The following is a 26,114-nucleotide window of genomic DNA, read 5'->3' on the forward strand; positions in this document are numbered from 1 at the left end:
TTGGAACTGGAAAGGGCTCCCTTCTGGAATTTTTTTAAAGCCACTCAGTCAGTAGTACTTTGTTACGGGGAACTCAGCCCCAAGGAAGGAAGACGGCGTTCCTGTCGGCAGGGCTGCCACGTCAGAGGCCACAGCAGAAAGTTCTGTCCGCAGGAAATCGTCCTTCCAGGGAGCGTGAGAGCTAGAAGGCCCTTTGGTAAATCAGCGCCAACCCCAGCCCAGGCCCAATGCACTGTCCTCAGGCCCTTTACATTGTAAACTGCCAGGAATGGCTTTTTGTGTTTTTTTTTTTTTAATTAATTTTTATTGGTGTTCAATTTACCAACATACAGAAAAACACCCAGTGCTCATCCCGTCAAGTGTTCACCTCAGTGCCCGTCACCCATTCCCCTCCAACACCCGCCCTCCTCCCCTTCCACCACCCCTAGTTCATTTCCCCGAGTTAGGAGTCTTTATGTTCTGTCTCCCTTCCTGATATTTCCCAACATTTCTTTTCCCTTCCTTTATATTCGGAATGGCTTTTTGGACTCTCACTCCATGCACTTTTTGCTTGACGGCACCCAGTTTCTTTCTCTGGGTAAGACTTGGCAACTGCCCCCAGACGCCTCCTGGCCTGAGTCAAGACCCTAGATTCCAAGGGAGCCAAAGGGGGGGCGGGTGTTGGAGAAAGGTTCCTTACTCCCCGCAAGGGTTCCTTCAGATTCCAATCCCTCCCAAACACCTGAGAAGTGTCACTAGATTTACAAAACTCCCCTACCCGTGCAAATTTTAGGATCACGCCTCTTACATGAAACGTGGTCTGCAGTGCTGATGGCCCGCCTGTTCCTGCTGAACACTCAGGTCATGGGGCCAAGGGCAGAGGCCCGCACTTCCGGTGACACAGCTCTGGTCCCCGCTGCTGGACGGAAGCAGCCCTCCCTGCACCTGGGCTGCTCACCTGGATACTGGGAGCACCACCTACCCCAAACGAGGGTGGGTGAGAAGAGATGGCACAGTTGACCCCTGCCACTGTGCCCTTGGATATGAGGCTCATTTGATTGTCGCCCCTTCAGACTTTCTTTCAGGTGATTCCCAACCTGTTTCGGATAGAACGCAGGCCAGATCCTGCTTTGCTGGTGCTGTTCTGGGCAGCCAGACGCGACCGGCCTGGGTGTCAGGCCACCTGAGGCCATACCTGGCCACCCCAATGGGGGGGGAGAGGGGAGCAGTAAGCAACTGGACCCTGAGAAACCTGCCCAAACACACGAGCCCTGAGGATCTGCCTTGCAAAGCTTATTTTTTTTGCATGTATATATTTAATAAACCTATTTTTTAAAAAAGTGATAGACTTCCAGTCCTTGGAAGCAAATCTTAAGAAATACGGAAATATTTAAAGATGCCTCCCAAGCAGACAAAATGAGAGTAGAGGTTTTTTTCAAATAGAAGCTTACGTCAAGGGTTTTGATAAAATGAGATATCCCCCACCCCACGCAAAAGAAAAAAAAATGAGATTCCCATGATAAAAAATTCCTCTGGGACTCTACTCCTACCTGTGACTCACGCCCAGAGTGAACCACCTCGCCTTGGATGCTGCAAAATCCTTGTGGACATGTAGTTTGGGGAACATAGAAAAGCCCCACTTCCTTCCACTTTCAGAACGGAGACCCCCTTCCTTCCCACCCCGACCCTCCCAGCCTTCGGTGCACACACAGGCACTCGCACACGCACGCGTGCGCACCCACACCCACATCCACACACACACAATGAACCAAGAAAGGAAAGAAAAAGAGATCAGTAATGAGAGAGCCCACTAATGGATTGGCTTAAGTATAGAACAACATCCCATCACTGTTCTAGAAAATAATCAATCAAGCACTTAATTTTAAACATAAAAGTAAGCTGCCAGGAGACTGTTAATAGATAACCAAATAAATTAACAGTTGTAGGTGGGATTTGAAACCAGGTCAGCTTTGCCTCGCCCCCACGCTCGGAGCCCGTTCGTATAAAGGGTTTCCCCAGTGTGGCACCTGATCGCACGCTGTTTCAAAGCAAAATCTCCTTTTAGCCAACATCCCCTCTCAGCGGGCTTGTCACTTCAGGGAATTGTCCTTTGTGCGTCTTCCATAAATTTCATAACACCGCTACTTTAAAATATTGATGGGCAACTTGGCCTTGGCCCAGACCCGCAGTGGGCCGGGATGGACGTGAAAATCTCCAGGACCGTAGAAGCAGGAAGGAACACCCCCCACCCGCCGACCTCTCCTAAAGGGACAATTGTGTCCGTGTGGCCCATACCTGAGCTGGAGGCCTGCCCAGCTTTGATGGCCAGTTCTGCCCCCCCCCCCCCCCCCGGGAGCTCAGCTCAGAGCCATGCGGGGCCTGGGCCGTGCGGGTCACACGCAGGCAATGCTCGGGCACCTGCGGACCCGGAGAGGGTAAGTGAAGCCCACCCCACAAGCCCCCAGGTTGTTTTAGCCCGAGACTAGACTTTTCTCTCAACATTCAAACTCTTGGCAAAGTTATTGATGAGTGGGCAGCCCCGGTGGCTCAGTGGTTTGGCGCCTGCCTTCAGCCCAGGGCCTGATCCTGGGGTCCCGGGATCGAGTCCTGAATCGGGCTCCCTGCACGGAGCCTGTTTCTCCCTCTGCCTGTGTCTCTGCCTCTCTCTCTCTCTCTCTCTCTCTCTCTCTCTCTCTGTGTCTCAAATATAAATAAATAAATAAATAAATAAATAAATAAATAAATAAATAAATAAATAAAATCTTAAAAAAAGGATAAAAAAAAAGTTATCGATGAGTAAGGATTGACAGCTTTCCAGCCTGTCTCTTCTCCCTCTCCTCGTGACCTTCTCAGGGCAAGTGACCAAAAGCAAATGCAACAAAGAACATCAAAGGGAAGACTGGAGAATTGATCCCTGATTCCTGGAGGCTCTGGGAGCGCTCTGAACTTCTGGAATAACATCACGCTCTCTTCATGATGCCCCTGAACAACAGCACGGTAAACTTGCACCTCCTAGAATAAAGTCGCCACTGAGAGCAGTACAGCGACAGTCTGCTAATCAAATAAATGACACAATGGTAGCTGGCGTTTAGGGGGCCTTTCACACACACACGCACACACGCACACACACGCACACACGCTGAGCATTGCGCTCTACTAAATACACTGTGCATGTGATCTCATTGAACCCTTTCTTAAAAAATCTGCAGAAAATATCCCCAGACTCAGAATGCTCGCATCTAGGAATTCTTCCCGTGGAAGTCACTGAGGAGACACCCAAAGATTTTATCTATAAGGATGTTGATCAAAAATAAGCAAAAATGAAAATAAGATAGAGTTGCAGTAATGGAGACGTGGTAAAAGAACTATGTTATAGCCCATACAATATAATTCCGTGTGGCCACTTGACACCGCGTTGCGAGAGAATGCGTACTGACCCATAAAATACGTCTAGGAGATAGAATTCGGTAAACGGTCAAAGAGGAGGAACAGTGGGAATATTTCTAAGAAATCACAGTGTGTAAAATGTACGTGCGTAAAGTGCATGATAAAATTCATCAAAGTGGCCTAAGATTATGGGTGATTTTTTTCTTTGTTGTATTTCTCTTGCTTTCTCATTTTTTAGGATTTCTAACAGGAGAAATATTTTTAAAAATCACGACCGAGGTACTACATCCAACGTCGTAGAGCCTCAATAGTTTAGTCGTCGCCCACCCTGCAAAGCCCCCTCCAGCCTGCAATGTGGTTTGGCCGCACGGTCTCGGCTGACGCTCACAGCAACACTTCCAGGTGGGCCGAGAAGTTCTGGAACTCCAGAGATTTTCAAACACACACACACACACACACACACACACACACACACACACACGTGAAAGACAACGGTAAGAAGCAGCGGGCACGTCCCCTCGCCCGCAGGCAGGCAGCACGCGCTCGGGCAGAGCAGGGCCTCGGCCGCTCCAGGCCTGTCCACCGCGGGCAGTGCCGCTCCGCCTGCTGCGTCTGGGGCTCTCCACGCAACCTGCCTCGTGCCTCCTTTGGCTTCCCCGACCCCTCCCCTGCCGGGGCTCGGGTCCTCCAGCATTCTGCTCAGCTCAGGGGCCAAGGAACATTCCAGAACACCTGGGAAGCAGACTCTCTGGCCAGGACGAGCTGCCTCCTACCCCCTTAGGAAAGCCAGTTACTGGCATCTCTTGCCAAGTCTGCCATCGGTGACATCGCAAAGGTGGCTTGGGACGGGCCGCGGTGGGAGTCTGTACAGCCTGAAGCTGAGCACGCCGGAAGTCAGGGCGTCTTCCTCCTCCCCAGGGAGCTGGGAGGGCAACACCTCCGGCCCACTGAGACCGCTGGAGGGTCTCAGAAATTGGAATCCATCTGTAGCAGCGAAGGTCCGCCTCCCCACCCCTGCTCCCAACACGACTGCACGGGCAGACACCAAGCAGGACGTGAACGCTGTTTTGTTTCGTTTTTTAGATTTTATTCATTTATTCATGAGAGACACAGACAGAGAAGCAGAGGGAGAAGCAGGCTCCCCCTAGGGAGTCCAATGTGGGACTCGATCCCGGGACCCCAAGGCAGACACTCAACCACTGAGCCACCCGGGCGCCCCAGCGCCACTGCCGATCTTAAGACAGAGCAGTTCACGTTCCCTGAACAAGTCCCAAGTGCTGTGCGTGGCCCTCACTGGTGACAGCTCCTGGGGGCCGGGGAGGGCAGCCGCGGATCCAAGCCCTCCTCTTGAGACCCCTCCCGCCCCCGACTGCAACTGCCTGGGAGAGCCACGCGTCCACTCTCCAGGGATGCTGGTGGGCTCGGGGAATTGTGTTGGACACCACTAGAAAGCCTACGACAAAGCTTAAAATTCCTACTCACCATGGGCGGCCTCCACTCCAAACAGACAGCGACGGAGGGGACCGTCTAAGGGCCGTGTGTCAGAGGACAAGTATGCAGTCCACGGGGGTCATTCCCATCGCCCCCAAAAAGTTCCTTTCCGGGCACTAGTGTTTTGGTAAACGGTCGCCAAGCAGGCCTGTGGAACAATCACCTACGCGTCTGCGTGTGAGCGTACGTTCACTGTCAACGTTAGCAGTGCGCCGATGTCAGACACGCTTCGTCCCAGTAGTGATGGACCACCAGCCACTCTTCACTGTAGGGTCCATCGCACCAGTTGCTCCTCAAGAAAGCGTTTTGTTGATTCTTACCAAGCTCCTGCCTCTGCAGCCAGCCCCTGGTTGCAATGGGTCCACAGGTAGAGTTCTGGCATGAATGTCGACTTTTTTGTTAATGTGTAACACACGTCAAACAACTTCTGTGTATGTCGAAACCTCACTTAGGTAAATCGGGTAACAGTTTTTAAACAGTGGAAGGGTATTTCAAGTTTTGGGGCTATTCACAGTGTGACTTTTCATCCGCATCACTGATATTTTTTCATCACTTTCTCAGGTCTAGAAAATAATCAGCAAAACAGTCAAGACCTAATTTATAGTATTTGCTGATTTCACAGTCAAGTCCTAATTTATAGTGTTTGCTGACTTCCACAGTGGAAACAGCCCCATCACAGCCAATTGTAAGCCTACCATGACGTCAGTGAACCAGCTTGGAAAGAGAGGTGCGGTAACTCATCCTATACAGCATTTCCACGATATGGGCACGATAAACGTAAACGATCGTGACCACAAATAATAAAATGTAGCAAAAGAATTGAGAAGTGATTAATTTTGAATATTTGGTACTTTTGTTTTTAATATGATTTAAGAAAAAAAATAATATAAGATCTAGAATTTTTAACAACTGCTGTTTAACAACCTGACATTTTAACAATCGGCCTGCACACCCCTGTTTATATGGTTGTGCAGTCAATTCTGTGTGTGTGTGTGTATATACACTTTATACTTTGTACACTATATACTGTATATACACTATCTACACTATCTACCATAGAAAGGTAAAAATACAGACTTCACAAATTCTCAGGGTAAAATCTATTGCTTTTTTTTTTTTTTAAGATTTTATTTACTTATTCATGAGAGACTCAGAGAGAGAGGCAGAGACCCAGGCAGAGGGAGAAGCAGGCTCCATGCAGGAAGCCCGATGCAGGATTTGATTCCAGGACCCTGGGATCACGCCCTGAGCCGAAGGCAGATGCTCAACCACCGACTCATCCAGGTGCCCCAAAATCTATTGCTTCTTAACCTGCCAGGCAAGCTTTGACCCACAGGGGTACTGCAAGGAGAAAGGCTGACCCGTGTGTTCCCACACCGGGAGCGGCAGGCGGAGTGTGCACCAGGCACGTCGGAGTGACAGCTGTCCGGCAACCAGAAACAGGACCTGATTCCTGCCCAAGGGCTTAGAACAAAGGCTCCAACCAGGCTTTTTTCCAAAAATGTTTTTAATTCCGACATCCATCTTAATGGCTTACTGTAGACTAATTTAGCCGGTAGTTTGTTATACTAAAAATGGAAGCTAATGATTTCAGCTAAAAACAACTAAGCCAGTACCATCAAAGTGTGTCGTAAGAAATGGATTATCACTGGCTACATTTGTTTTCCACATCCTTCCCCGGGTAGAGAGGCTTAATAAGATTCCCACAGCAAAAGCAAAAGGCTTTCTTCCTCCCTGGGGACCCTAGGTTACGACTGTGTTCCCCAGAGGGCACCTACCCCCCACCCCAGGCCTCTCTGAAGACTCTTGTTACGCAGGGAGCACCGCACGGCCCACTACTGCTGGTCATATTAGGGCCACGCAGCAAATACGATATCACCTTATTTTTTTTCGAGCACCCACCTGTCCCCACGACTCAGGTGGGTGCCTATAGGTCGGCACGCTTTATCCTTTCCAAAGTAAGGGGGATTCTGAAAAGAGGCAGAACTTTTAAGGCAAAGATCGGACGACGGTCATACCACACAGCTGTCCGGCCAGAAAAAATCTAGCAACAAAACAAAACAATCAAAAGTTTTCAGGTGCCACTATTCGAATTAACCAGGAACTCATCATGATTAAATATTTTAACGTGCTCCCCTCGAGTGTGACCCTTACCCATTTTGGTTAAATATAGTACAACATGATTAAATATTTTAATTGGCAGCGATTCAAGCATAATGCAGGTTTCTTGATTCAGATTCAACCCATTTGATGTATGCGCTCTGAAACCTTATGACACTAGTTTCTATAAAATGAAGCGTGGTGCAAAAAGCCACCTGGACTGGGACGCTGCGGAAGGGACTTGTTACAAAAGAATCTCAATTATTAGGCAATTAGGACAAAACTTCTGAGAATATTTACAAAGCCTTTCTGGGGCATGACCCTGACAACATGTTTTTAATTTTATAATTTTTAGAAATAAGCAAAGGAATGGTCAGCTCTTGTTTTCCTCTGAGGAGTCCCCATATTGCTACTGAGACTGAGAATCTGAATGGTTTTATAATTTGGGGCCCTAGTTTTAGCAGCCGTTCAGAATTTTCTTTTCCAGCTTGTGACAGCTCAACCAATTTCCCATTTCCACCTAGTGGTGGGAAGCTTGTTCCTTTGCCATCTTCAGGATCTTGACCTTGAAGGGGTTTCTCAGGCTAGGCTAGAGCCTAAAGACAAGGTACTCAACACATGTCCCGAGGCCCCCGGCGTAATGCACCTGCACCCACGCCTGCGCACACCGACGTGCGTTCTTGCTACGGCCGCCAGCTTTCATTGCTGCCCGCCAGCTACAGCCATGCAAGCTGGCCCCTTCCCCCCAGGCCCTCCCACCCCCAGAACGGAGGAATGAGCACAGCGGAGTTCTAGGACTGTAGACCCATGCGGTTCCCTATATTCTGGGACAGGTGCAGGTCTTACCACTGCCCCTACTCGGTGGTGTGGCTCACCCTCATGGTTTAATAACGTATTTTGGATAAACACGGTGGCATCTGATGGAGCATATGGCCTCTCTTACACACCTTAGAGTTTCTTGGATTAAATACCCAATTGATGAGAACAGATGAGCCAAGGGGGGAAAAATGCAACAACTCTATTCTAAGAAACTCATCCTACCAAATCAGTGTATTTTTCTCAAAGAGAAATTAAGAGGAAAACCATCTATTTTCAAGATCAGCTTGAATCTGTAAATTACCTAATACAACTCTAGGGTGGTGGAGAGAATGCACCTTCTGACAGGCTTAATTTGGGCAACTTGGAGCAGGAAATCCACTTTCTTTTCCTATCTACATAGTCATCATTGTCTATAGGATTTCAGTCATAAAGAAAAACTTAACGGAATCCTAGAGAAATGTAACATTCTCTTCATGGGCTTCCTGAGCAAGGATGTGTACTCTGGGGTACCAGCGGATGTCAGGAGGGCTCACCGTGGGTCAGCACCAAAAAGTGACTGATGGGCACGTGAAGGGCTTTTAACAAGGAGTTCCATGTCTCCTGAAGCAGAAAAAGTCTTGAGTGCAAACACTTCTGTTAGCTTTAAAAAAGGTAAGTCGTGGGGTGGGACGCCTGGGCGGCTCAGTGGTTGAGCGTCTGCCTTCTGCTCAGGTCGTGATCCCAAGGTCCTGGGATCGAGTCCCGCGTCGGGCTCCCTACATGGAGCCTGCTTCTCCTTCTGCCTGTGTCTCTGCCTCTCTCTCTGTGCCTCTCGTGAATAAATAAATAAAATCTTAAAAAAAAAAAAAAAAAAGAAAAGCTAAGTCGTTCAAGAATGCAGATTCTTGAGGAGCATTCCTTCCTCCTGGGCTATACCTGCAGGGTGCTGGGCCCTCTAAGGACCCCTGGCAGGCTGCACTGCCTCCTTGTCACACGCCGGCCAGTCTCCTCTATAGCTGATTCCTCAGTTAAAGCCAGGGTGTCGGTAGGTGCAGCTCGAAGGCACTGCCAGCAGCACACTGGCTAATCACCAGGGCAAACGCTTGGATTTCAAAGTGGACAAGTAGCATCACCGGTCTCATACCACCTGCCCCCCTCGAGCCCTCGAGTGTGACCCTTACCCATCTTTGGTTAATAAGTCACAGGTGACCCTCCCCAGAACAACACATGCCATGAGCGGGGATCCCAGTACCACCCCCTTTGCCTCTCACTACAAGGGCAGGTCTGGTCCTGCTCAGAATCACGGATTTCTTCCAGGCAGCCCACTCACTGTTGAGTCAGAAGCTTCCTTAGCAAACGAGGGGTTTCAGATATCCTAGCAAGAGCTCTTGAATTGGAGTTTTCTGTAACATCTGCATCATAACATGTGTTGTACCGTGAAGCAGTGGCAGCAGACATGAGGACACATGGAGAACGGCTGCAAGCACATGCTGCCCTCCGGGGCCATCCCACTAACCCAGAGCATTCACTTCACTGTGGGACAGTCACTCAATCTACTGCTTAAATCTAATCCCCCCGAAGCTGATGGAAACAGCCCACTACCTATGCCTTGTACCTCTCTCCGGAAATACAATCTACGAATAGGAAGACCAATTTGGAAAAAAATGCACACCTTACTCAAATTTCAGAGCTGTTATCAGCGTGGGAAAATTATTAACTAAAACAGATGGCCTGTTTCTTTTCTTGCACTCCAAAGTAAATTCCCCCTATTTAATAATTTTGATTATTAATTGACTTGCATTAGTATTCACTTCACAGAGAGCATGAATCAAATGGTTAAAATCTTAACGATGTGATAATATTTATTAATATAGTAAATCCCAAATATAGGAGATCTATGGCTCCTCTAATACTTCCACTTTATGAACTGGCTTTACAAACATCAAAGACACGCTCTTTTGAAGAACAAAGTTTTAGAGCCTAGAGGAAAGAGAAGGTAATCATTACAAATTCATTACGGATCCATCAGAGATTTTTTTAATCCATTTAAATCCAAGTATAGGAGATCAGATTCTGATCTCACATTATTTCTACATTTTTAGAGCAACCCTTCACTCACAAATTCAAGGTTACAATGGCATTAAAAATATCCACAGGAAAAGACTGCCATGAGATATAATAATATGATTAGTAGCTGTTGCATTAGAGTGGTTATTTCTCTTTTCTCTATTTTTCAAACTTCCAATAGGAGGGCTATATAATTTTCTGATAAAAACTATAAGAAAGAATTCAAGATTACAAAACGTAGCTGACTTTATAAAAATAAGGCTTCACACAAATAGGCAGAAAGAAGACATTCAACCAAAATAAAGAAGATGCTCCATGGCAAGGTTCACTCAGGTCCTGGGGTGAGCTTTAAAGATGAAGCCTAATGTCAGCACATCCTGGGATCACTGGCCTTGCAGACAGGAAGCAGTGAGACCCAAGATCCTCACCAAGGCATGGATGGCAAATGCTGGGTTTCTACATGTTTATCAGCCTTGTGTGCCTGGAGACTCTCAGTCCACTTTTGGAGTCTGCACCTGATTGGTTTTAGGGTGAAGAAAGTGAGGCTCACATGTGAGTACCCAAATGGCCACCTAACGGTGACATCACTGGCAAAAGCAGCCACTACAGGCAACCACACCACCTCATTGGCATTCTGGAACCCGTGGGCCGAGGGAAAGGTCGGGTAACAGTTCCCTTTCAAATTATATTTCCTTTACTTAACTATGTTCCCTTCAAAAACAAGGACAGCTCTATGCACAAGATTGTAAACAGATCGCATTCACACTGACAGCCCAGAGAGGGGACTCTCTATACCCTGGCAGGTTTTTTGGGCAATAAAACCAAAATCTCTATTTAAAATATGGGTGCATCTATTAAGAGAAATTTTTAAAGCTCCTTTTTTAAATAACACAGTGGACATTCCCAACTGGTACCTTTACATGCAGAGGGGGCATACAAATGCTTACTGCATTGGTATAGAAAAACAGAAAACCCTAGTAAGGATTTCAGAGTCTTTTCCTCAAGAAATCACACAATTTGTGCCCAAAGGCTGTGCAGATCCCGATGTAACTGTCTTCCTTGGCCCCTAAATACAGCTCCTCTACAACAGGGGCATCTGGGGGTTGGGCATTTGCCTAATCCCGCGGGGTCCTCGGCCGGGGGTCACAGCTGCTGGCTGGTGAAGAAGGATTTAGTCTCCCTGCAGACAGGATTTACACAGAGCGGACAGCTCAGAGTCAACTGCTTGGAGCACAGCTCGTTTGACTGGATGTGTGAGAGCACCAGATCAGCCAGGGCCTGGAAGACGGGCGACAAGAAGCGGAGATTCCTCAGAAGCAAAAAGTCTGCGGTCTCCCCATGCGTTTCCCCCTCCCACTGGCCCCAATAACCATGGTGGCGGAGGGCAGCTTTTCATCTGAATTATGATTGCTTTGAACTGGAGTCTCTAATATCTTCATTTGCTCAGGATCCCCAGCTTAGAGGAAAGTTAAAATAGAGATTTTAGAGAAGAACATCTTCTTACCCCACCTGCTAAGGCTTGCCCCGGAAAGGCAGGCCTTAAATTAGACATAGTCAGAGGTGGGAGGAATCAGAAAATTGGGGCTATCTAAAGGAAAAAGGAGCAAGAGTATAAGGAATTCGATTTTATTTTTGTAATTAATTGGAACTCAAAATGTTCTAATATGTGAGAAAACCAATATTCTGTAAGAGTTTCTCAGAGGATTTCTCTCCGATATGTTCTACTAAAGTGGTTGTAACACTATAGATACCTTGGAGAACAATGGATTTCCATTAAGAGACTCTGCTCTTCTGATGTTTTCAACTCCACACTGAATCAGATGAGAAAAAAGAAGGAAAAACACATCCATGTTTTAGTTTCCTTTTTTTTTTTTTTTTAAAGAAACCGCTATGACAAAATAAATAAATGAACTTAGATACATACCCAGCTTAAAGTCTGATTTCCAAAGTGTTCCCAGATGACTCAGAAATGAAAACCGTCCTGGGCTCAGACACGGATGTAGATTTTCACCTCCGTTATCATAAAATTGCTCTCAATTTCTCTTCCTTCCCCCCACCCTGTTATCTTCCCATAGGTTTTCAGTTTCCAAGTCGTTTTTGAGGCTGTATTTGACAGAACTCTCAAGTAATTCAAATCTGCTTATGATTCTTTTTTTTAAGTCCACCCTTCTAATGCACACTTTTACAGACTCTACCTAAGCACAATGTTGCCTTAATTAAATAAATCTTTATGCCTGTTTTGATTCCAACTGCCAAAAAGAGGTAGATTCATTTCATGTATATTGAACCTAGATGGGATCCAATGCAGAGTGGGGTTTTTAAATATATTCGTACGTAGAAAAATCCAAAATAAAGCCTGAGGACTGTTTTACTATCACCTTTGCTAATACGCAGTTGATTATTCCCCAAATAATTAAGGAGCACCTAATTATTGTTCACTCAGATAGTTAAGATCTTCTCTTTCCCTTTCTGAAATGCTGTGGCTTTTAGATTCATCTTTTAAGTTAGCTTTAATTGGCATGGGGAAAATGGGGAGATTCAGCAAACACAGAGTTCTCAACCTGAAAAGAAACTGTATGCGGGGTGCCTGGGTGGCTCACTTGGTTACGCGACCAACTCCCAATTTCAGCTCAGGTCATGATCTCAGGGTTGTGAGACCGAGCCCCGTGTGAGGCTCCACGCTGACTGTGGAATCTGCTTAAGATTCTCTCTCCTTCTTGACGGGATGAACACTGGGTGTTATACTGTATGTTGGCAAATTGAATTTAAATTTAAAAAAAAATTTAATTCTCTCTCCTTCTGCCTCCGCCCCCACCCCCCTGCACACTGACTCTCAAATAAATAAATAAACAAATCTTTAAAACAAAAGAAAAAAAAAAACTGTATTCTAAAACTCCAGGCAGAAGTCAGTGACAGCAGGACAAGCAATGCTGGCAATGTTCCTGAACACGGCAGGCGGGAGAGTTAAAGGATACAACTCTGTAGGGCAATCCAGTAAAATCTCTACCAATATTTAAATTCCATTTCTAGGAATTTTCCCTAAGAAAACAACTGGAAAAAGGAAAAGAAGATGATGCTTATTACAAAGCAGTTCAGGAAAGTAAAAAGTTGGAGACAGCTTAAACATATACTGATCAAGGATTCGTTAAAAATAATTATGTACATCTAATTACATTTATTGATTTAGAGCCATAAAATATTTTTAAGGGAGAACAGGTTATAAAATAATATGAATAAAATGCCATTTTTGTTAAACATGTAGAAGAATACCATTTTTATTAAGGTACACACATACATTTAGAGAAAAAGGGGGACTTATTTTTATCAAAATCTTAACTATCTCTCAGGGGTAAGATTCTTTTTTTTTGAAAGACAGAGAGAGTGGGAGGCAGGGGAGGAGGAGAGGGCAAAGAAGAGAGAATCCTAAGCAGGCTCCATGCCCAGCACACAGCCGGACACCGGGCTCGATCTCATGACCCTGACATCAGGACCTGAGCCGAAATCGAGAGTCAGCCATGCAACCGACTGAGCCACCCCGGCCCGTCTCAGGGGTAAGATTCCAAGTGAGCTCTACTCTCTATGTGATCCTTCTCTGAATTGTCTGAGCTCTTTAGTATTTTTATTTTCGAAAAGCAGTAACTTCATCTTGGGAAAAAATTCAAACTACTTTAAACATATTCTCCCATCGAAACAATGAAGTAAACTGTAACTGTGTAGTCTTCTTTATTCTCTCTGTGGACTAATTTATTAGTCACCATTAACCCATTTGATTACTAAGGAATAAACTCAGTTTAGTGATATTAATGAGTGTGAATTATTGTTCAATACAAACAAAACCTTATTTTCCAAACGCACTGGTATGAACTATATCTGCATGTGAAGTCTTTTTAGGAAGCTCATGCGCAGCCAGAGTCAGGGTAGGCTTTGGAAGGCACCATTACATGAAATCCACGGACAACCCTGGAACCTCACTTTAGCCGATCACAACTGTGCCATAAATTCTGTATCAGAATTACTGACAAGTAATTTAGGCACCCTCTAACTTCCTCACCGTTTGATTGATGACCAGCTTGCATAAACAAAAACCTGTGGGCTTGGGTGCTGGCTAAAGCTCTCCCCGACCCACTCTCACCCTGCCCTGCACCTGCCACCCAGTCCCGGAGAGGGTGAAGCATCTTTTGAGGCCAGGCCTCCATCAATCACGCATGGGGGTGACCAGGATCGGGAGTTCTGGCAGAGGATGGGGGCAGATGGGCTCTTGGGTCCCAAGATTCCCAGGGTAACAATGCTATACACTGGATTCGAGTTTCAGGCCGGCCCTCCGAAGCCATAAGAAGGGTGAACAGTAAGTTTTTCTCCACTGTGAATGATAATTCACATCCATCTTACATTACAAGACACTAAGGATGGTATTTGCTATTTCGATAATCAGATTGATCACAACACCGCAGCTAATTGAGTGAGTGTATGAAGCAGGTCAAGGGAATTACAACACACACTGCTTCAGTGTTGATTCTACGGTCTTCTCTTTCATGACAATGACTCTTCTACGCCTCAAAAGCCAGCAAGAAACTGTGTAAAAGCCCCAAATAAAGGGCACTATTGGGCCAAGAAAAGGAATGATAGCACAATACAGTTCTTTTCCTCCAAATTGGTGGAAAGTACAATTATTTTTTCTTAAGAAAGCACAGGGTTTTGTTGTTGTTGTTGTTGTTTTTATCACTTCCATGTAGTACAGGAACTCAAACTAGACAAAATGATGTTGCTTGAGGTGATGCCTGGGCATCTGGTTTCACAAAGGCACAAAAGTGCTTCCTGCTGACATGGAATTAACCTGATGTGCTCGGATTAACTCAGGTTAAGCATTATTCAGAACAATGAGGCCATGTTACATGCAAACATATATATCGAACGATATATTGTTTTTAATCCTTTCAAAATATTTAATTCCAGTATTGTTAACATACTGTGTTATATCAGTTTCAGATGTACAATATAGTGACCCCACAATTCTGCCTATTATTCAGGGCTCATCAAGACAGGTCGTACCCTTAATCCCCTCTACCTGCTTCACTCATCCCCACAGCATCCCCCGCTGCTAACCACTGAACAGTGTTTTTGAATGATATGATTACATCCTTGCAGAGCAAGTTTCCTCTCAAAACAAATCACAGTTTATTAGCGGGACTAATAATCACACTCACCTCGTTAGCTAGAACTTGAGAGTACTCGATGTCCAGTTCATACAGGGTTTCAATGTGATCGCTGGTAAATGCTATTGGAACCAAAAGGATGTTCTTCCTCCCCCTCTCACAAAGCCCTTTGATAGTCTCGTCTGTCTGAGGCCCCAGCCAGGGCATCGGACCAACCTGTGGGAAAGCAGGATGGAATGCACACGGGGACCCACTTCTCCCCCTGAGCCTCCGGCACACCACAGCCCACTGCCCTGGACACACACACGCCTCCCGGTGGGAGGGAGGACCACGCTTTACATCTGCTCTACTGGGCCTTGGTATTTCTATATTAAGCTTGAATCCTTCTAGAAGTTGGCATAATATAAAGAAAAGATCATTTCTGTCATTACAACTAAAAATAATACATTGAGTCAATGACATTCAACTAGTCACTTGACTTCCCCCCCCATTTTACCTGCTTGCAGAGTTCTTTCTGCTCATGGTGAGCCACCAGGTTATAGAACATTCTGCGTATATGAAAGAGCCAAATCTATCATCTTATAACAAAGTCCTAAAATAAATGTGCTCAGAATTTCTGACTGCTGGCAAACGAGCAGAAGCCACCTACCTTAGACTGCCAAACCAGCCGGTAAGGGTTGGAGTAACCCAGCTTATCCATGACTCTCTGCACAGTGGCACCCACCTCCTGAGGATAGGGGTCCCCTCTGTTGACCACCTGCAGCAGAGACACACAGGTGTTCAGTCACCAACACTGCAAAGGGTTCCAAGAGCCTCAGACTGCGCAGTGAGGTGGCATGAGCCGGGGACCGGAGTCCCCCCTTCTGTATTCTACACTAATGATGATACAATCTGAGCTCAATCACCTAACTTGCTTGGATCTGTTTCCTCACAGGCCAAAGGAGAACAACGCACTCACTCACCTCTAAGTACCTATGAATATGTCAAATTCTACGTCTATGTTATTCATGGGAGATTGACAATATCTAATGAGGGAGGAGGGGTCTCTCGGTTCCCCCACCTGAAATAGGGAAGGCAGGAATTGGGAATATTGTATGGATGGCGCACGGACCTGCCGAGTCCATGGAGCCAGCTCAACACAGGGGCAAATGCTGGTGGAGTAAGATGGAGGGGAGAAGCAGCATGTGGGTTCAGACTTGAGGCTCCTCAAGAATACCACCTGTGACTCCTGATCCCTGTCCTCCCCCCACGGGCCCCACAGCAACGGACTACAAGGTGAGTGCTCTGTGCACAGTGAATGTCTGATGACTGCTCCTGATCCAACAGCTTGTTGATACTCGTAAAAATGTTCAACAGGAATTTTATTTTCACTGCTTTAACATTTAGCTGTGTACTGACTCCCCAACTTCTCACACTGCTTTATTGCTTCTCATACCACTTGTGGCCTCCTAACACACCATACTATCTTCTCCTGTAGTGTGTTCATTATCTGTTTCCCACCCCCACTCTTTGGGGCAAAGACTTCTGTCTATGTTGTTCATTCCCATATGACAGAGGAGGGAACAGTGCTTAGAATATAGTAGATACAACAGTGCTCAATAATTATTGCTGAAGTGAAATATTGATAAACTATTTTATGATATTACTAAAAGTTAGTTTAAAAAACCATTAGAAACCTAAATATAGAATGAATGAGGGAAATATAAAGTCGCCATTAGAACCACACAGAAATAATTTCTACCGGTGAGATATACTGAAGGCGTATATACTAAAATTAGTGGGCACAAGTCTAGGAACAAGACATTTGCATAGTCTCAAAGTATCTCACCTAAGATATTTTATTTTTTTTAAGGATTTTATTTATTTATTCATGAGAGACACAGAGACAAAGGTAGAGACACAGGTAGAGAGAGAAGCAGGCTCCCCATGGGGAGCCCAACATGGGACTCAATCCCAAGACCCCAGGGATCATGACCTGAACCAAAGGTAGGCACTCAACCACTGAGCCACCCAGGCGTCCATCACCTAAGATATTTTAAATTACGAAGAGAAAAATGGTAACTTTACAATATACAAATCCAGCAGATACCACCTTAGACAAATGACCAAGGATCACGTCCCCAGCAGAGAACATGTTGTCATCATGCACCCCAAAATCATGTACTGAGACGGACGGATCACCCTGGGTTGTGCCTCCAAAGTACTACAAAACCTCAACCTAATCGTGGCAAACCTAACCTAATCAACAAATTTCCATGGAGGAGCCTGCTACAAAATAGCAGACAGTCCACTAAATCACTCTTCAAAAACCTCAAGGTCACTGACAACAAGGAAAGCATGAGAACCATCACAGATTGAGGGAGACTGAGAAGATACGTGGGACACTGGACTGGATCCCAGACAAAAAAGGAAAATTGTGGAAGAAGTGGTGAAATCTAATAAAGCCTGGCCTTAGGCTCACAGCACTGCACGCTGTTAGCCTCCTGCTCTGGGTCACTGTACTACAGTTACAGAGAGGTCAGCGTGGAGAAGCTAAGGGAAGGGTATATATTATATATATATAAACTCTCTGTACTATTTTTACAACTTTGCCTAAAGTCTAAAATTACTTCCAAATAATAAATCTTTAAAAAGTCACTAAGGGGCACCTGGGTGGCTCAGTGGTTGAGCGTCTGCAGCTTGGGGCGTGATCCTGGGGTCCCGGGATCAAGTCCCACATCCAGCTCCCTGCAGGAAGCCTGCTTCTCCCTCTGCCTGTGTCTGTGCCTCTCTCTGTGTGTCTCTCATGAATAAATAAAATCTTAAAAAAAAAAAGTTACGAAGGAGGAAAAAGTCACTAGAAGCAAGTGCAGGGGAAAGAAAAGCCTGTTAGAACAGTTGTCTTCCCTTCTCCAATTGACTTATTTCACTCAGCATAATACCATCCAGTTCCACCAGAGAAGGACAAACATTATATGTTCTCATTCATTTGGGGAATATAAATAATAGTGAAAGGGAATAGAAGGGAAGGGAGAAGAAATGGGTAGGAAATATCAGAAAGGGAGACAGAACATGAAGACTCCTAACTCTGAGAAATGAACTAGGGGTGGTGGAAGGGGAGGAGGGTAGGGGGGCAGTGAATGGGTTACGGGCACTGAGGGGGGCACTTTATGGGATGAGCACTGGGTGTTATTCTGTATGTTGCCAAATTGAACACCAATAAAAAATAAATTTATTATTAAAAAAAGAAAAAAAGAACAGTTGTCTTCCCGGCCCTTCTCGGCCCCGCATGGCCCCTGCATGGCAAAGAAACCTGGCAGTGGCATGCTGGGTCCCTGCGGGGAAGAAAGGAAGTGCGGCGGGTGGGGAGGGAAGGGAAGGCAGCACCTGGAATCGTTCATGTGCAAAAATGTGTTTCCTCATCTCCCAGTTCAAGAGCTTCCCTTCTGGCACTTCAGACACGGCCTCATCACACCTAGGACAGCTATGAAAAGGATGCGGGCGGAGCAGCAGGATGGACATGTGAAGAGGATGTGCACGATACGAACACGATACGAGAATACGAACTTGTTAAAATAAACTCGGCAGGCTTCCAGCAGAGAGGGACCCGTCTCCGGGGCTGCCTACCGCCTAAGGCTGATGGCTGACGCAGCACCTGCTGGGTGGCGGTGGCTGAGCAGAGAAGCTGTAAGGGCTCGACCCCGGTGACCAGCAGGTGGCAGTAAAGACCCAGGAGGAGGTGGAGGAGGAGGAGAAGAGTGGCCCCAGCCATGCAGGTTAACTCCATTAATTCTGGAGTCAAACCCTTCCTGACACCTCCGAAGGCGTAATTCTCCACCTCTCTGGCTTTGAAAGCAAGGTTTTTAGGCCCAGGGATAGTTCTGAGCTGCTGAACCTGGCCGCTGACTCCAAGCACCTCATGTACCGCACAGCCCGATCATTCTCGTTGGCAAATGTGCAGCAAGCTACGGCTCGGAGGTGGTATTTTAGTGAACACCCAGTGTCACGGGAAGAACGCAGGAGCACCCAGGTCACACTCCACAGCCCCTTGCTAAATTAAAATGTGGGCTCAAGGCCTAGGAAATTAAACACTGTAATCATTTCCTGGAATTCAAACAGCCCCTGTTTGGTCTTGACAAGGAGAGGGACAGGAGGTGACCTGGTGCGATAGGAGGCCCTTCAGTGCCAGGCGTGGACCGAAACAGCAGGTGAGCTCCTTCAACGGGGCAGCCAAAGGCAGCCTTCCTTTCCCTGTCCCACTTCCTGAAAACTCCTGTATGTGAACACACCTTCAAGTTATTTTAAAGGGGTTTATTAAGACAATATTTATTCACAGTATTATTATTTGAACTCTTATTAGGTTTCAAGAAATGAGTCTAGTTAAATTAGCACGTACATAAGTCGGAGATGTTAGACCTCGTCCTTGCACTGGGCTCAGGGCACTCTAGAAGCTGGTTCCCATTGGCACATTCAGAAATCCTCTACCACTAGGTCATCCGACAAAATGCTCTTACTTACAGACATCGGCAGCGAGTGAGCAGAAAACAGAATGACCACCTCACTTCTCTTCTCAAGTGGAAAGTGGTCCAGCTCTTTCACTATGTGGTCTGCAAAGCACTGCGGGAATGGCAAGAAAGGAGGATTAGAAGGAGGTGGGAAGAAAGAAATAGAAGGAAATGAAAATATTTTTAAAATGAGAGCTGTGAAAAAAATCTCCTGGCAACCCTCAAAAACTTGGAACTCTCTTTAAAAAACAAAACAACAACAACAACAAAAAAAACCTGCAAACAGTACAGTCTCTTCTTGCTTTGGTTCATCATCAAAATGGCTCATAACGGTTTCAGGGGCCTAGGGAATTTGATGGGAAACTTCTAAAGCTCGCTAATGGCTCGCTGAAAATGAACGCTCTGGATCTGCTTCCCCTCGGGAGGAACAGGGCACACTTCCAGATGGAAAGAAGACACAGATGGGAAGGAGAAGTTGTTTTAAGACCTCTCATTTGCTCGGTTAGCAGGAAAACAGCTTACAGGCTCTTTCTAAATCTTCCTCAGTTTGGCTTTCAGGCCTATCACGTTAAAACACATTAGACACAAATAGTAGAGGAATAAGAAAATACTATTCTATTTTTACGACCTTTTCCTTCTGAGCCCAGTATCCTCCCTGAGTCTTCATAACAACCTTCATCACAACAGATGAGAGGTTGTACCACTCTCATTAAATTCACAGAGGGGGGATGAGCGGCCGACGTGGGGGCCCATTCAGTCACATCTGCGGGACCTGGGCTGCCAGGCAGGCCCTGCCTCCACCTCCAAAGCTCTGTCCACCAGACCAGTTAATTCCCTCCGTCTAGTTGGCTCTTTCCGATTTACATCAATAGGTGCTGAAATACCCGATCTGAAGAGGCTTTCTTTCATCTTACACTTTAATCATTCTTCGTCACTTAACTCAGAAAGCAAATGCTACAAAGGACATTAATGGGTCAATTGACACAATTGGAATATGAATGTAGATTAGATGAATTTAAGTATCCATGTTAAATTTACTGAAGTTGAATATTGTACCATGGTCAAGGCAGAGAAGATCCCTGCTATTTAGGTGTTAAGGGTGATTTTGTAGGTAGAAGTTATTCTCAAAAGGTTCAGCAAAAAAAAAAATGTATACACACAGACATCTACACACACCCCGAGTGGAATAAATGCAAATAATATGTGAATCTAGGCAGTCGAGTTCCTATACAATTCTCAGTCTTGCAACTTTTCTGCATGTTTAAACTTATTCCCAAATAAGAAGGCTTTTTAACGAATCATAAAGGATGATTTACCAGAACCACATACATCTGCGCTTCTTGGGATTTTGATACATCAGTGGTTGATACTATAAGAAGAGCAAATAATTCCCTAATCAGCACTGAGATATTATTGTTTCCAAACCCTCAAAATTTGGTGAATAAATGCACTAAGGTACAAGACCGTGCCTAGAGAGTTTCCTTTCCAAAATTTCTAATTCATCTTCAGAGTAAATGTGGTAAGATTAGACATAAACAAAACCAGTATTTTCTGGCGGTCTGTGCAGTGCTTGGAAACTAAGGATGCTCAGGGAGGGCTGCATTTGGTCGGACAGGAGAGTGGCTAAGGAGGCCTGCTATCAAGTTCACAGAGGAGCCTGGAGCCTACGTTTACTCCAATTACCCCGGCAGCTCAAGAAGTAGCAGTACTTGGGTGGACGGTAGTAAAATAACGGTTTCGAGCAACTACCACCTGTAACCAGGAGAAAAGGCGCAGTAAAATGATATTTTTGGTGTTCGTTTTCAACTGTGTTTTTAGTTTCTGTTTAGGGTTTGACTTGTCTCTCTTTAAATTTCTGCTAGATAGCAAACCTCCTCACGTCAGCTACATGATGTGAAGAGTAAAGCCTATCCGTAAACGTTTGTTTCCAGAGAATTTTAGCATTTTTCCTTTTCTCATCTCAACAAAAGTGCGAGCAGAAACACAATTTGCTACGGCTTACGGCAGACGCTAAGCCGCCGTCAAAACTGAGGAGTCACAGGCGAGTAGAAGTGCTACTTAGATCATCCACAATCGGTCTGCGGTATTTTCTGTGTGCAATCTCTGTGCGGAATGAAAGGGGCAGGCGGCTCTCAGAGCCTTCAATCACGCCATCTAGAAGGGCAGATAAATGCCTCTAAAATGCCCTTTCATTTTGTGAACGGAGACTTCCTCAGTTAAGAGACCTTTCCATCTTTCTGCTTCCCCCCTTTTCAAAGGGCTGAATTTTAATGCAAATCTAATTACTCACTGGATCAGGGCAGGCAGATGCTGTGCAGATCCCTCGGTTCCCTGCTACCACATGTCAGTGCTGACCTGAAGCCCCAGGCTCCCGGGCCCAGGCCGCCCTGAGCAGAGCAGTGGGGGCACGCTGGGGCTCCTGCAGGGTTAACGGCAGCACAGCTAAGGGGAGCGGGGCCCAGAGGGCAGAGCCCTAAGGGAAGGCACCTCCTTGTCATTTTCACTGAAGCCTGTGTTTCCACCCAAGTGTTAATCCACCCCCCCACCCCCGCCCCATCACCCCTGTGCCTAAGGAGCACCGCCTGCCCCGGGGAGGGGTGAGGGGGAGAGTCTGCGTTTAACGATGTCTAGCCCCACCTAGTGGTCAGAGGCTCTAAGTGACTCCAGGCTTAAAAAAAAAAAAAAAAATGTTCCAATTGGTATTTTGCCAGAGAATGTCCACAGAATGAAACATAAACTGGATGAGTCCTAAATCACGTCCTATGTCCCCTACCTCAACTAGGAGCCCCCTCTGGCAGAACAACACTATATGTGTATATTTTAGGGCAATTACCAATCCTACTCTCATGTAGAAATGGCAAAAGAGTCTTATGTGACACCCATCCAAAGCTATTGGCTTTTGAATTGTAGTTTTAACGGATTCTCCAAAAATCAAGCATCTCTTAATGGAAATATTATAAGTATAATATGGGGAAAATCTGAAATTTCTTCTAATGTGGCTTTCTCAACTGAAACGTTAAATCTATTTTCATGTCAGAACACGTAGATTCAGAACCTGTAACATTTTTTAAACCTTTTGTCCATCCTGAAGGATTCAGAAAATACAGGATTCGTCAGTCATTCATTACATAAATGTAAAGTAATGGAAACACGCTGTGTAACCTTTCCCATCCTGGATATCGGGAAACACAAAACTCAAGATATAATTCTGCTATACTTTGTAACTAGCAGTGTTAATCCAAAGAAAGGAAAGACTCTCACTTTCACCTTTAAATGTATTTTCTCTTGCCATAACAAGTTGAGTCTCTAATACCTTTCCTTTTTTCAAATCTCAGCACACAGTTTAAGCGAAGAGGAGGGTCAGGCACGGAAGGCCAGCACCAACTAGGCAGGGACTAGAAGCTGACCCACTCCAGACGTTGGGCCAACAGAGCCTGCCAGCAGCCGCTAGCTTACCTGAATGAGGAGGGGGTGTGTGGGCCACCTGTCAATGGTGCTCCACTTCATCGCAGGCTTCTTTCCCACCTTGCTATAGTATCTGTAAATGGCATTCAAGCTGCTCCCTGAAATATACAGGGGATCACTTAGTAGATGTGTGTTGATTATAATGAAAATGAAAAACAGACTAGTAAAGGCAGTAAGTGCGAAATAGGTAACTGCTTCCGTACTCAATCGGTCTAATTACAATCATTTCAACGCTCTAAAATGCAGATGGATTTAACTACCCTGCAAATGAAGATCACTAAAAAGCAATCAATTGCAATGGCCTTTCAAAGACTAGTGAGGCCATTTCTAGTGAGAAACACGATGGCAGAGGATTTATGAAATATAAGCTGCAGTGATTTGCAGGAACCTCGTCTAACATCTGAAAGCAGGTTAATTTTTTCCCCCATTATGAAGGTAATCAACCCCAGCAGAAAATGTAGAGGGTGGGGAAGAAAGGAAAAAAGAAACTGGCCATGATCCAGGATGCTATTACAGCCACCATTCAACTCTAGCATAGCTCTTTCCTATTATTTTCCTGTATGGCTGCTTTGTTTCACAAAGTTGTAATTTTAGCATGGGTGCAATTTTGTATCCTAAGTCCTTGGGATATTTTTATTTAATAGTATGAGGTGCATATTTTCTCCCTTACAATAAAAGCTTTATAACCATGTTTTTAAATGACTTGTTGATAAGAAGACTAGTTTATTTAGGTCTGCATGAGCATTCTCTATTTTTATCTGCTTCTACAAGGTTATCATCGTTCCCCAGAATAAGTTAAATGGGTAACAAATTCTTATAAGTAATCTAACAAAACTTTTATTTTTAACCAGGAGGTCAAAATCACGAAAATTCAGATTGAAGGTAGGCAGATGATGCCAACCAAATGCAACTTCTTCCTGCCTAGGGGAGCTGGCATCTGGGCCAAGGCTAATCCTATGCAACTAAGCCTAACTCAGAGCCTCTTCCTCAATCTTAACATAGGGCAAATGTTCCAAAATATTTCCCTGCTTCCCAACACCAATCCACTGGTTTCTGTATCGATGAGGACTGCTTATCTGATATGTCCCCGGATTAAAATACGAGCCCAGATACAGCCCATAGTTAAATCAAATGTATACTTAGCCTAAAACTTAATTTTCAAAAGGATAAATAAGTTCCATTCTGGAATACGATGAGTCAGGTAAGTCCAAATGGAGTCCACTGTGGGTTTGACAACAATCTCTCCAGAAATCACACAGTCACACGCATATTCATACTGCAAGCCACACTGTACAGGCAATTACCATCTTCAGGACTTCTGAAGCCACAGAAGGACTTCTGGAAGCCACGTTAGTTCTTCTGGGTCACTTAGAAACATCTGATAAACTACCAGAAACAGTAATTAAGGGGAAAATAGAACTAAAAAATTACGTGTTAAAAAAAAAATTGCGTGTTATTGATACACAGGATATACCGGCTCTACCACAACAAAGTATGCCCAAATGGTACAGCAGGGAAACAACACTCTCGTGGCCTCAAAGAAAGAATGTGCTTTCCAAAGGCTTTTGCATCCTTGAGTGAAGATGTACCCGCCCTTTCACGTGAGATGTACCAGGGAAAAGCCACACAGACAAGGACACCTGAAACCCACTGGTAGAGTCAGTTGTGAAATGAAATCTAGTCAATCTTCTGTCATACCAATAATCATCTTCTTAACTTGTCTAATGTTGACAATGGACATCTACATTTGAGGTATCTTTAAGATTTTATTTATTTATTTGAGAGAGAAAGAGAGTACGGGGGTAGGAGGGGGCAGCAGCAGCAGGAGAGGGACAAGCAGACTCCATGCTGAGCACAGAGACACAGGGCTCAATCCCATGACCCTGAGACCATGACCTGAGCTGAAATCAAGAGTCAGACACTCAGCCAACTGAGCCATCCTGATGTACCCCGACATTTGAGAAGTATTTTTTAAAGCAAGCAAAAGTATGCTTAAAAACTTATAAAATCCGATTTCTTTCCCAATAACATTAGCAGACATCTTGAGTTACAGAGACCCATTTCCAAAGGAAGTCACAACTCAAACTCTTGAGATGTCTGAGAACTCAGGCATTTTCATAGGAGCTCTGAACAAGCATTTAAGGCACACAACAGGGTTTGAACATTTCCTCCAACAGCCTTTTATTTCTCTTGATAATTATAGAAATAATATGCCCTAACATCCAAAAGCAATTTGGAAGTCAAAATGTGCTGACTCCAATCCCTGAAATAGAACACAATGAAATGTTTGTGGGCAACAGTAGAAGCTTTACCTATTACCAATGACATAGAGAGGGCAAACATGATTATTCTCCTGCTCCAGTTAAATCTATAGGAACAACACAGTAATAATCTTCCAAAATCTAGAACACTGAGAGAAGTTTACAAAGGGAACCTCCAGCTGACTTTTGGTTTAACCAGTAAGCCAGCCCATAAATGAAGCATCACAAAAAAACATACCAATACTTCTCATGCTACCTGGGCACCTCTGCTTTCCAAGCGGAAACAGCTATCACCTTTGCTACATTACTAAGAATGTTACGGTTGCCATAAAAATAAGGTTTATTACGCAAACATAGGACGAGGCTTCAGGTTCATCACGGATCCATCACACAACTACATTAAGGTACCGAGCACTAGCGACAACCACCTTCCACCCACCATTTGTAATTTGTGGCCGACTGGCCCATAACTCAAGGGACAGATGAACCATGAGATTACAAATAGACTGACCTGAACCCTCATGTTTAAAGCAGCGAGGCTGGATTTGCCATTCAAATTGAAGATGATTTATCCTGTCCTTCCACACTCAGGTTCCCTGGTGACTGCGGCCGGGGCCAGGCATTCCTCCCACCCTCACCCCCACTGTCAAGGTGAAGCCTCACCTGTGGTGGAGCAGCTGTACTGCGGATACTGCGTGAAAGCGATGGCCCTTTCGATCCCATCTCTCTCCATGTCTTCAATCGCTTCTTCTGTTAAAGGATGGACGTACCGGAATCCGATATAGTATTTGTGAGGGGCTATTAGGAAGCATGTGTGGAAAGGAGAAAGTATTAATCTTTATATAGATCTCTCAGAGTCACCAAACATAAGGCAAAGCTGAGAACAAAGAACAGTTAACCCAATTTCCTGTGAGGCTGATAATGTGGGT

General features: G+C 45.3%; 1 protein-coding gene across 1 annotated transcript in view; it reads right to left on the reverse strand.

Annotated features, from left to right (window-relative positions):
* Positions 1-9,769: 9,769 nt before the first annotated feature.
* Positions 9,770-26,114, reverse strand: part of FECH (ferrochelatase) — a 36,930-nt gene continuing 20,585 nt past the window's right edge. The window contains exons 5-11 of the mRNA XM_041739711.1: positions 25,849-25,983; positions 22,916-23,022; positions 19,473-19,571; positions 15,625-15,732; positions 15,027-15,191; positions 11,574-11,633; positions 9,770-11,100 (exon numbers count right to left, since the gene is read on the reverse strand). Coding sequence (XP_041595645.1) covers positions 10,966-11,100; positions 11,574-11,633; positions 15,027-15,191; positions 15,625-15,732; positions 19,473-19,571; positions 22,916-23,022; positions 25,849-25,983 — 809 coding nt within the window. The 3' untranslated portion in view covers positions 9,770-10,965. The remainder of the gene's footprint in view (positions 11,101-11,573; positions 11,634-15,026; positions 15,192-15,624; positions 15,733-19,472; positions 19,572-22,915; positions 23,023-25,848; positions 25,984-26,114) is intronic.

This window comes from Vulpes lagopus, chromosome 24, assembly GCF_018345385.1.
Source record: "Vulpes lagopus strain Blue_001 chromosome 24, ASM1834538v1, whole genome shotgun sequence".
Lineage (NCBI taxonomy): Eukaryota > Metazoa > Chordata > Mammalia > Carnivora > Canidae > Vulpes > Vulpes lagopus.